Below are 13,287 nucleotides of genomic sequence, written 5' to 3' on the forward strand. Positions count from 1 at the left end.
ATAATAATAATAATAATAATAATAATAATAATAATAATAATAAGACAGCATGAAATGTTTCCAATTATAATACAAATATTGTAGTTTTATTCATTCTTTTAAAATTCTGTTTCCAGCTTCAGTCTGTCGTGAAAAGTTATTGGTGTTTAGTTTCATTGTCTTTTCTCTCTCTCTCTCTCTCTCTCTCTCTCTCTCTCTCTCTCTCTCTCTCTCTCTCTCTCTCTCTCTCTCTCTCTCTCTCTATCTCTCTCTCTCTCTCACACACACATATAAATATCTATACAGACACATGTACACACACATAAATACACAAACTCACACACACACAGATACACATATACACACACTCACATTACACACACACACACACAAACATACAAATCCCCCTAAAGTAATGATTTCAAGAGGGATATGATCTTCAGTTTACAACTACCTACCGTACACGTCTTTGATCTTTGTATAATATATATAAAAAAGAGAGAATTTCTAACTTGATACAAATACAATACCCTCTTGGTACCAGGCAACCAATGTATCAAGTCGGGTCTGATATAAACTGTGATATTTCTGGGTGGGGTTCCTGACCTCCCATCGTGGGCTTTGCTGTGTCTTCTATTCCCCTATAGGGAATGAGATTAGCGGAAGAGTAGCGTCCCTTGATTGGACGTCACTGGCGGAAAAGTTATTCGAGAGAGAACGTCATGTTGGTTTTGCGAATGCGTCTCTCGTCCTCGTTTCCGGTGAAAGCGGCATGAGACACTTCACCAAAAGCGAGGACGAGAGAGACGCATGCGCAAACCATGTTGACTTTCTCTCTGTAAGGTGACGTCCAATCAAGGGATGCTACTCTTCCGCTAATCTCATTCCGCATATATGTTTTCCAATTTGCTTTCTTTCTTTGTATTGGAATGGGATGACTTGGTTTTGTCCTGCCCCTGGCTGGAGTCCTTGAATTGGGAGGGATACAGTCAAATGTATAGTTATTATTTTGGGAAATTATAATTTTTTCCCTATAAATCATCTCTCTGTTATGTATTGTTATATTTGTCGTTTTGAATGTAAAATGTAAACGTTTGATTGTATTCCTCTTAGAGGGATCTTGTGCTGGTGTCTGGATGAGACTTTTAGGTGATCTCAAACTAAGTACTTTGATGGTATTCTCTTGGAATCTACATTTGTTAATTCTAGAACTTTTAACTATCTCATTTTCTTCCTTTTTACTGGCGCTGATATAACCTAAATGTGTTGCAAGCGCTGTAAAACCCTTAAAAACAAACAAAAATAAACTGTGGTATTTGGAAAGGGACGTATATTTTTCATAAATAAAAACACGTATTTAGAATTTTTATATTGGTTGACCTGATACAGTTAGGGATCGTTATCAAGGTGAAAGGTCACTAATGTCAAAGTGGAAAAGGTCAACCTCAGTTAATATGGACTTCTCTGTATTCATTCTGCTTCCTCACCATCTGGTGTCAGTCAGTGCACGACATAATCAGTCGGAAGGTGACAATTTTGGATTTGCATTCCCCCCCGCCCCATTTTCTGAAAGAATATGCTCCCCAGAACATTGTAATCTTTATTTGAAGTAAATCGGGTGATTTTTCATGAAGTTACGGTCAGATGTATGGGAAAGGTATCCAGCAACTTTTCTCAAATTTCATACTTATTCAACATCACTAGCTGTAAAAAAATATTTAGAATTGAAATTGAGCATTGATATTTCCCGAAAATGTGCAAAAAGGGTTGATTTAATCATTTATGACAAGAAATCATTGTTGATAATAAAAAAAATTGACCTTCTAACTAAATTTGTCAATAATATCTCAGTTCAAACCTTTTCACCATCCGACTGATTATGTCATTCACTGTAACGTATATGAATATGAAACGATTAACATTGTTGATGTGAAGTCTCTTTGTGTCAATTATCCATGGATGTTTTAACCAATGGTGCTCACAAGCTGGTTCAGGCAAACACTTTGTGTTGTGAAATAATTGATGCTTATTTTAAAGGTGACAGATGGTATTTTTAAAAATGCTTTCTGTGATTTAAAAAAAAAAAATTTAGTTATAAATTACTGTATAATATTTTAATTAAGATTGAACAGTTTTACTTTTACGTTAAATACTTGTATACCAGTCATTTTTTAATTTCTAATTTCTTTTGTTAATTTATGTAATTTGGTGTTGAAAAAAAATCCCTAACCAAATAAGAATTGAAAATTAAAAAAAAACAAAAACAAATTAAATAAATGAACACATTTGGCATATTTCTTAGTAATAATAATAATAATAATAATAATAATAATAATAATAATAATAATAATAATAATAATAATAATAATAATAATAATAATACTAATAATACACATTTATATAGCGCTCATTCTCGTGTAAAACACAAGCTCTGGGCACTTTACAATATAAATGTCAATTTTAAGTGAAAAAAAAAGATAATAATAATTCATAGCCAAATCAAGGATTCATAGAGTCAATAAAAACAAATACAGTAAAAATGTGTCTTGAGATTCTTTTTAAAGGTAGGTGAAGACTTGCACTCCCTCAGACCACGTGGTAGTTCATTCCAAATCTTGGGGCCGAAACAAGCAAATGATCTATCACCAAATTTTTTAGTATCATTACACATTCGCGATGTGTGTTTACGCATTAGGGAAATGTGTTGATATTGGTTAAAGTTAAAGCATGACTATGTGTAAATTATTAAATGGATGTTTTAAATCAATTTCAAATGTCGACAGAGTAAATGGTATAGTTGTGTTGTAATTTGCAGATATATATGAAATCCCGCATTAGAGATACAGTTGAACAATATCCAATTTTGCATAAATTACCATATATGTGACCCCTCGTCTCAAAACGGTATTAAGTCGGGATGGACCAGATGCTAAAAAGTCAAATTATAGTTAAACTGGTCAAAAATATAAAACGTTGGTATTTAGCACAGTAAGATATGATATTCCTTCTCCTCTATAAAGCATATAAACTAAACTTAAGTCTGATATTTCTGGCTATAAATTCTAAATTTTAGCATCCTAATCATCCCGACTTAATACCGTTTTGAGACGAGGGGTCACATATTATTGTGGCAAAAGTATTGAATGAAATGAATAGACGAGCTTTAAAAAAAAAAGAAAAAGTAAAAATAGATTTTTAAAAAAAAATAAATGGACTTTTATATATAACAATATCCACTAAACATGCTCAAAGCGCTTTACAAGGGGTCACTGACCAACAGCAACACGTAACATATAGTACGAGACATGGCGTCTGTTAGGCGATATTACATTTTTTTTTCCGACAAAGACAACACTGTTAATGACCAGGTATTCATTTTACACCTGAGTACGGTGAGAGAATGTGAGTAAAGAGCCTTTTCCAAGGACTCATCAAAGATGTACAATTGACATTTTTGGTTCAAACACTTCTTCTATCTTTAGCCAGGAACCAAATCAATAGTAGAGAATACAATGAGTAAAGGATAAAAATCAGATGAGAGTAGATTTCTACAAAAACACATTAACTTAACCAGGATATTTCATTTCACCTTACAGCTGACTTTCCTTGCCTTACAAGCAGGTGCTGGGTGGGGTTCCTGACCTCCCATAGTGGGCAGGGAGGTACATCCTGTGTCTTCTATCCCCTTATATCTGTTTTCCAACATGCTTTCTGTCTTTGTCTTGGAACAAGATTACTTGGTTTTGTCCTGGTCCTGGCCAGATCCCCTGGCTGAGAGGGAAACAGTCGAATGTATAGTTAGTTTTGGGAGATGATATTTTTTTCATTGTAAATCATCTCTCTGTTATGCACTGTATTATGCTTTCTTTATATTATATATGATTTGTAAACATTTGAGTGTGTTCCTCTTAACGGGGACCTGTGCTTGTGTCTGGATGAGACTATTAGTGATCTCAAACTAAGTACTTTGATAGAGTGCTTTTGGAATCTACACCTGTTTCTTATTTGAACCAATTCCCCTTTGTCTTCCCTTTTCTTGGATGCTTTATTGTAATTCTAGAACTTTTTACTATCCCATTTTCTTCCTTTTTACTGGCGCTGATATAACCTTAATGTGTTGCAAGCGCCGTAAAACCCTTAAAAACAAACAAAACAAACAAGCAGGTGCAGCTGAGATAATTATTTTTTTCTGACCCCCCCCCCCCCCCCCCCTGTCCTTCCAGCAGTGATTGGGTAGATGGTCTATTACAGGGATGCCATCTTTCTAGCTTTAGCTGGAAATCCGGCTTTTTGGCAACTGGCCGGATCGGATCCTCTGGCTTCTCTGGTTATGTTGGTCCGATGCAATCCAGAACTTTTAAAGAAAAATGTCCATGTTTTATTTTAACAATTTAGTTTAAAATCTGACCATTTTAATTTTTTTGGTGTATTATTTACTCTCAAAGTACCTACTATGCTATGGTATAACATTATTCCACTTCGATACTTTGAAGCCGTACTCAACGTAATAAATGGAACATTCGTTCCACTTTGGCACTTTGAAGCCGTTCTCAACGTAATAAATTGAACATTCATGAAGCTAAGCAAGTTTACCAACATTGTACTGCAGTGGATTCCAGGACACTGTGGGATACTTGGAAATCAGATCGCTGACCAACTGGCAAAGGCAGGCAGTCGCATGCAGCAACCCTCCCCAACGTACTCAACAGGAGAAATTAACAAAATGGCCAAATTTATCCAGTCTCAGAGATGGAGAGAGAAGCACCCAGAATACAACATGAATGACCCAATCAAGGTGCTCGACAGAAAGGAACAGGTCATCATCTTCAGACTGAGAACTGGACACAACCAGTTAAAGGAACATATGTGGAGGATGTCCAGAGCAGGTGCCTCTGGACAATGTGACTGCGGACTTGAAAATGAAAATGGACATCATGTCCTAATGGAATGTCCAAGGTACAACCAGTTGAGAAGGAACTTCTGGCCTGACCCAACCCCATACTCAAAGAAGCTGTACGGCAGTGAGGACGACCTCAGGACCACTGTGGGCTTCATTCACCAGACCGGACTGACCATGTGACGTGACGGGAACGAAGAAGAAGAAGAAGAACATTCATTCCAATTCGATACTTTGAAGCCATACTCAACGTAATAAACGACACATTATTCCACTTCAATACTTTGAAGCCATACTCAACGTAATAAATGGAACGTTCATTCCACTTCGATACTTTGAAGCCGTACTCAACGTAATAAATGGAACATTCATTCCAATTCGATACTTTGAAGCCATACTCAACGTAATAAATGGAACATTCATTCCAATTCGATACTTTGAAGCCATACTCAACGTATAAATTGAACATTCATTCCAATACGATACTTTGAAGCCATACTCAACGTATAAATTGAACATTCATTCCAATACGATACTTTGAAGCCATACTCAACGTATAAATTGAACATTCATTCCAATACGATACTTTGAAGCCATACTCAACGTATAAATTGAACATTCATTCCAATACGATACTTTGAAGCCATACTCCACATAATAAACGACACATTGCTCCACTTCGATACTTTGAAGGCGTACTCATCGTAATAAATGGAACATTCATGCAATTTTCAGGCATTAAAAATTTTTCCAGGTGGCATCCCAGGTCTATTAGATCTGTCAAAAAATACTTTTGTAACATAGACTAGTGTCCTAACCAAAGGGTAGTAAGCAAGTTTGACACTACAGAAAATGTGATAAACTCTGGTTCCATTGGCTTCATGGCTATAATGGACTACTTTTAAAAAATTATTATCTGGCGCTGATATGACGTAAATGTATTGCAAACGCCGTAAAGCCCTTAAAACAAAAAAAACAAACAAACAAAACAAAAATTATTATAGCAACACAGTTCAAACTTATGTATTATATTCACGTTATATTGTTTTTATGTTTGGCTTAAGTAGAATTTGTTGCTGAAACGTTCTTTGACATATTTAGTTCTTTTACCCTAGCTGTTTTAACCCTCTCCATACCAACTACAGGAAAATCAGCGTCACATTCGTTACGATACAACCAGCATTTATCTTATTCAAATTTCTTTTGTACATCAAAAAATTTAAAGAAAATGAATAGTGTGTTGTAGAGCATGTTTTGCTACAGAAATTATTTATCGCAAGAACTTACTGCTATTATGTCATCAGAGATAAAAATTCTATTTTTGTGTTAGTTCGGTATAAAGTTTTGAGGAAAATCCTGAAAATGGCTGGTAAGGAGAGAGTTAAGCAGACATGTAAAGAGAGGCTAGGTCCACGTTCCCATGTGATTGTACAGTATTATTTTTTATATCTTTAATCCCCAGCCTGACCCCCGACTATCTGCCATTCCAACAACATCCAATGGTCAATGACGATATACCCAATAGGATTGTCTGTGGAGCTGTCAAGGTCTGGAAATAATCAAATTGAATTATCTTATTATCTTTTTCAATTTTCTTGACCTTTTCAATAAAATTAATTTTGTGTTAATCCGTACAACTCTCTAAACCATCCTGATTACTTACTTCTTCTTCTTCAAGTACCAAGTCTTTGCCAGACATCGGTGATCATGGTACGCCATTCATCTCTTTGATCAGATAACCTCAGAAAACTAATATTACTCTTCTCTTTCTTTGTCACCCAGCTGTTCAAACTATTCAAATATGTTTTTCTTGGTCTACCTTTACTCTTTTTACCTTCTATCTTTCCTGTGAGAGCAAGATGTTCAATACATTTATGTCGATTTAGGTGCCCTAAAAATTGCATTTGTCTTTTTCTTATTGTACGAATTAATAACCTTTTAGTTTCAGCTTGCTCTTATACTTTTTCATTAGTTTTCTTCTCTGTCCATGAGATTCTTAACATCCTTCTAAGAAACCACATTTCTGCTGCCTCCAGTTTCTATCTAATGTCCAGCTTTTCGCAGCCATATAATAATACTGACCATACATAGGCCTTCATCATTATGACTTACTAATAGTACAAAACCAAAGCAAATTCTTTCTTATTCTTATTCTTTCCCATATAAATAAACAAGGAAATGATTGTGATAACAGCATGGTAAATTTGAGTGAATGCAATATATATGCTTAAACCATGCTGATGGTGTCAAAAAGTGAAAAAGGGTGAATGACACTTCTAATGTGTTTCAAAACATTGTAGGAATAATGCGTGTGTGTGTGTGTGTGTGTGTGTGAGAGAGAGAGAGAGAGAGAGAGAGAAAGAGAGAGAGAGAGAGAGAAAGAGAGAGAGAGAGAGAGAGAGAGAGAGAGAGAGAATAATTTTCCCAGCTGATTTCTCAGCTTTCAAGGTTTTCGTCTTTGAGGAAGAGGGGTGTCGCCATTCCAATGATTATCTCTTCGACTCAGGTTCAACCCACCTAAAACACGACGTCTACAAAATGCCTGAGTTTTATAGACTTTACCAATGCATTTAAAAACATTACTCGAGGTGTCTTCTTCGAAAACAAGAAACTCAATGACAGCTTCCTGTCGCTGAAGGCCATCCACTGGGGCAGCCATTTTGAATTGTCATAACTTTGTCAAAATTTGACAGAATTAAAATTTCTAACTTTTGGTTTAAAGAGTATCTACATGTGTAAGTTAAATTGAGCCAAATGTGACGTCACATAAAAAAGAAATGAACTCAGTAGGAGATAATTTGTCCCATTACTTTTTGACTCACTATTATTATTATTATTATTATTATTATTATTATTATTATTATTATTATTATTATTATTATTGTTATTGTTATTGTTATTATAATTATTATTATTATTAACATCATTATCATTATTGTATATTATTATCACTATTATATCATCCATCAGGTGAAGACAGACATCAAAAGATTCACCGAGACTGGAGTGGAATTTGTTGATGGGACAAAGGAGGAAAATATTGACGTGGTTGTCAAGGCTACAGGATATTCCTTTGGCTTTCCCTTCATCGATAAAGAGGTAGAGTTGGCAGCTAGGAAGGTTATTCTTTATAATTAACCAGTAGATTTTTGACCAATCAAAACATGGAATTTTTGACATACCTTCACTCGTGCTCCGGACAAACATAGTTGTTTGTTTATAAACAATATCGTGAATGAAATCAACCTCTCTATGATCATTATTATTGTCACGCCAAATGGGTGACTAGTTATCACACGATTTTCTCGATCAAATGTTTAATGTTTACACATAGTTTTCTCTTTTGGTTCTATTGATCAAGCGGTAGAACAGTGTGTTCTCTTTACTAGCCTATCCTGCTTCTTTGGTTTGTGATTGTATTTTTGACAGGGGATTTTTTTTTTCTGTAAATCTTCTGCCTGTTTGTTCTTGGTTATTTATAATTTAGCTTATGATATATTTAGGTTATGATTTTGATTTACATTTGTACTATTTTTGTTAGATTGCTTGTTTTTTTGTTTCAGCGGTCTCTCATATAACCTCAATTGTGTTGGAAGAGACCTAAAGCAACAAACAAACAAAAAAAAGTGTGTATTTTACTTAGACACATACCATAGATAGTAAAACGCGTGTAGTTTGCTATGTTAACCAATCTCTGCCATTGTTTACATTATGATGACTGTCCGAGAGGCGTGGTTATCTTTGTGTCTTTTATTACCATAAGGGTGGACATGTATCTGGCTTGGAGCTTTGATCCCCTTATCTCTTCGTGACGTCCCTACTGAACTCGCTTTCAGGAAACACTTAAAAACTTATTTATTTCGAGAATTCTTAATTTATTAGTTATTTTATTTGAGCAGACGATGATCACAGGATATGTATATATTACTTTATTTTTTTAAATATGTTAAATAGTTGGATGTTGGAAGGTTTGTGTGTGTGTGTGTGTGTGTGTGTGTGAGAGAGAGAGAGAGAGAGAGAGAGAGAGAGAGAGAGAGAGAGAGAGAGAGTTAGAGAGCGAGAGAGACTGGGAGTGAGATAGATAGATAGATAGATAGAGTTAGTGTGTGTGTGAGAGAGAGAGAGAGAGAGAGAGAGAGAGAGAGAGAGAGAGAGAGAGAGAGAGAGAGAGAGAGAGAGAGAGAGAGAGAAATTTGAATGGATTGAAGTTATTGTTATGCGCCTAGAGCTTTATTGTAGAGAGGAGTGGGCGCAATATAAATAAATTTCATTATTATTATTATTATTATTATTATTATTATTGTTATTATTATTATTATTATTATTATTATTATTATTATTATTATTATTATTATTTTATTACTATTATTATTATTATTTATCATTATTATTATTATTATTATTATTATTATTATTATTATTATTATTATTATTATTATTATTATTAAGTGAGGTTTCTGGGTAAGAACTAGACAGGTATTTTGTCTGCAGTTTGAGGACACTATCAGATGTGACGGACCTCTGGACTCAGTGGATAAATTATGTAGCCAAAACCGCCCACTTACTGAATCAGTAAATTGACTGAAAACATTGAACAAGCCATTAGTTCCTTCTGAACCTCTGTCCAGGCATTTTGATATACATACCTGCCTATTATTACGGACTTACGGAAATAGAAGAAATATTACTGATACAAATGGTCGCAACGTTAAATTAAAAAATAATAATTTTTTTTTCATTATTTACCGCATGCTGCAATAAAAAATCTCAATAAGAGTAAGAGTAGAATTATTTGATCATCTGAAATAAAGTGTGTATAAATATTTTGTTTGAAGAACTGTAAATGGTGTTTATATCTGTAATGTGTAGAATTTGTAGCAGATGTAGTTTTTACTTATTCAATGGACTTGATTTCTTATGAATATTTTGCCATGCTGTGGAAAATGGACTTTGATTGAGGCTTGACCCGCATAAGTAGTAGGCTTATATAATAATAATAATAATAATAATAATAATAATAATAATAATAATATATAATAATAATAATAATACACATCTATATAGCGCTCATTCTCGTGTAAAACACAAGCTCTGGGCACTTTACAATATAAATATCAATTTTAAGTGAAAAAAAATAAAATAACAATAATAATTCGTAGCCAAATCAAGGATTCATAGAATCAATAAAAACAATAAAAAAAATAAAAAATAAATATAACATGGTAAATTTATTTTACATATATAAAAGGGTGTATCTATCATTATTTTTGTTTGCTTTAGTATTACTGAAATTTGACCATTAATTACTGATGAATTTTGTATTTCTTACTGAATTTGAAATTTTCAAGTAGGCAGGTATGGATATTTTGAAATCTTTGAGAAAAGAATTTTATGTACTTTTGTCCTATTTCAGATTAGTGTGAATTTTGGAGGTTCTAACGGTGCCAGAGTTTTCTAATGGCCTGAAGGTGTCAGGACAGGACAGTTGTTATGGAACTGGATTTCTATATGAGCAGACTAGATTTGAGTTGGGCATTATTGGCCTTGGAAGATGTCAGACAAATATGGCACATGTGGTCTTGTGGTATGACACTCACTTTCGGATCGGAAGGTCCTGGGTTCGAGCCTCGCTCGGCGCATATTGAGTCCTTGGAAAAGGCACTTTACTCACATTCTTTCACCATACTCAGGTGTAAAATGAGTACCTGGCCATTTACAGCGTTGTCTCTGTCCGAAAAAAATTATAATATCGCCTTACAGGCTTCATGTTAAATGTTGCTGTTGGACAGGGACCCCTTGTAAAGCGCTTTGAGCGTGTTAAGTGGATATTGTGCTATATAAAAGCTCAATATATTTTTTTTTACAGAGAGAGAGTGTCATACCATATATGAAATGTAGCCTGTTCACCTATTTTAAATTTTATAAATCGTATACAGCTTGGCGATAAAGCTGATGATAAATATTATAATGAATGCAATGTCAATTAATCTTTTTATCAAGGGATTTCTCCTAATGTCAATTGAAGATGCTTTGGAGTCTGAAACTTTCCATGTTTCATATTTTCTTATATCCCTGATTCCAGCCATTCGCAAGGAATGCTGGGACATGGACATCACTGTGACTTGCTGACATGTCACGGAGTCATTGATCCTCTCTGATGTCTGTCCACAGGTCATTGATGTCACAGAGTCATTGATTCCTCTCTGATGTCTGTCCACAGGTCATTGATGTCACGGAGTCATTGATTCCTCTCTGATGTCTGTCCACAGGTCATTGATGTCACGGAGTCATTGATTCCTCTCTGATGTCTGTCCACAGGTCATCGATGTCACAGAGTCATTGATTCCTCTCTGATGTCTGTCCACAGGTCATTGATGTCACGGAGTCATTGATTCCTCTCTGATGTCTGTCCACAGGTCATTGATGTCACGGAGTCATTGATTCCTCTCTGATGTCTGTCCACAGGTCATTGATGTCACGGAGTCATTGATGTCTCTCTGATGTCTGTCCACAGGTCATTGATGTCACAGAGTCATTGATTCCTCTCTGATGTCTGTCCACAGGTCATTGATGTCACAGAGTCATTGATTCCTCTCTGATGTCTGTCCACAGGTCATTGATGTCACAGAGTCATTGATTCCTCTCTGATGTCTGTCCACAGGTCATTGATGTCACAGAGTCATTGATTCCTCTCTGATGTCTGTCCACAGGTCATTGGTGTCACAGAGTCATTGATTCCTCTCTGATGTCTGTCCACAGGTCATTGATGTCACAGAGTCATTGATTCCTCTCTGATGTCTGTCCACAGGTCATCGATGTCACAGAGTCATTGATTCCTCTCTGATGTCTGTCCACAGGTCATCGATGTCACAGAGTCATTGATTCCTCTCTGATGTCTGTCCACAGGTCATTGATGTCAGGGAGTCATTGATTCCTCTCTGATGTCTGTCCACAGGTCATTGATTCCTCTCTGATGTCTGTCCACAGGTCATCGATGTCACAGAGTCATTGATTCCTCTCTGATGTCTGTCCACAGGTCATTGATGTCACGGAGGCATTGATTCCTCTCTGATGTCTGTCCACAGGTCATTGATTCCTCTCTGATGTCTGTCCACAGGTCATCGATGTCACGGAGTCATTGATTCCTCTCTGATGTCTGTCCACAGGTCATTGATGTCCAAGAGAATCACGTCCAGCTGTACAAATACATGTACCCTCCAGACTTGGAACACAAGACCCTGGCTGTGATTGGTTGTTTCCAACCGTTGGGTGCCATCATGCCAGTCAGTGAATTACAATGTCGACTCGCCACTAGAGTCATCAAGGTAAGCTGGTGTTGTGATTGATAGACTTCCCCTTTACTCTCTCCTTACCGACCATTTCCAATATTTTCCCCAAAATGGCAGGCTTACCCAGCAGACAAATTGATTATTTAAACTCAAACAAGCTCTCTACAAAACAACTTTATGTTCTTATTAATTAACCAAAGATCATGGTGATGTACAAAATAAATCAGAATTTAAAAAAAAATGTATATTGTGTCGTAACAAATGTGACGATTTAGCTGTAGGTGGTAAGGAGAGGGTTAAGGGCTCTATAGGCGATATAGATGACAAGATTTGTACCCGTGACGATCTTGGGTTAGATATGGGTAGAAGCAAATCGTAACGAAATCCCCTTGTTTAAGACTAAATAACTGCAATTATGGATATTTATGGTCTTATATATGTTGGAAATAGCCGGAAACACAATAACAGCCTCACAGGCGTTTATCGCTTTCAGTTTAGTTCGCCAGGTAAATCTAGCCAGTCTAGTGATGATGAGTCATAGCTTTACACTGAGAGAGGGAGACAATTTTTTCGCCATTTTGATCGATTTTTTCTGAATTTCAAACTAATGTAGTATTGCCGTTATTAAGTGTAGCAAAAATATTTTTATACCACCGAACAGTTTATTAACAGAGTTTTTATTGATTATTTAATCATAATTATGATGGTGTTAAAAAGCAAGAGGGATAACCCATGAAATTGATACATAAATTTAAGTGAATTAAAATTTTTAAGAGAACATTTTAACATGTTCAACACTTAAGATTTTAAAACAAAAGTAATGGAAATGATGTTGAATATCTGTAGAATGTAGACATATACATTTTATATCAGTAGATTGAGGCGTTTTTGAGATATCAGGTCACCTGTACGTAAAAGTCAGGATTTTGAGTAAGGTAAAATTGAAATCCAATCACAGCATTGTATTAATAGAAATTTTTTAATAAACCAGTAACATAGTCAAATGTGATTCACTTATATTTATCCCAGAATCAACGAATTATAAGAATTCCATTAAAAATTGTTATATAACGACATTCATTTAAAGACCATCAAAACCACTAAGAAAATCTTAAAGAGTTC

The 13,287-nt window shown here is 35.2% G+C and overlaps 1 protein-coding gene across 3 annotated transcripts in view; it reads left to right on the forward strand.

The window, feature by feature from the left end:
- Nucleotides 1-13,287, forward strand: part of LOC144980304 (flavin-containing monooxygenase 5-like) — a 57,569-nt gene that overhangs the window by 32,917 nt on the left and 11,365 nt on the right. For all 3 annotated transcript variants that reach the window (XM_078927960.1, XM_078927961.1, XM_078927959.1), the window contains exons 6-8: nt 6,339-6,423; nt 7,847-7,975; nt 12,043-12,201. In XM_078927960.1, coding sequence (XP_078784086.1) covers nt 6,339-6,423; nt 7,847-7,975; nt 12,043-12,201 — 373 coding nt within the window. The remainder of the gene's footprint in view (nt 1-6,338; nt 6,424-7,846; nt 7,976-12,042; nt 12,202-13,287) is intronic.

Source organism: Berghia stephanieae, chromosome 9, assembly GCF_034508935.2.
Source record: "Berghia stephanieae isolate SIO BIC M18660-M18661 chromosome 9, UCSD_Bste_1.3, whole genome shotgun sequence".
NCBI classification, from domain to species: domain Eukaryota; kingdom Metazoa; phylum Mollusca; class Gastropoda; order Nudibranchia; family Aeolidiidae; genus Berghia; species Berghia stephanieae.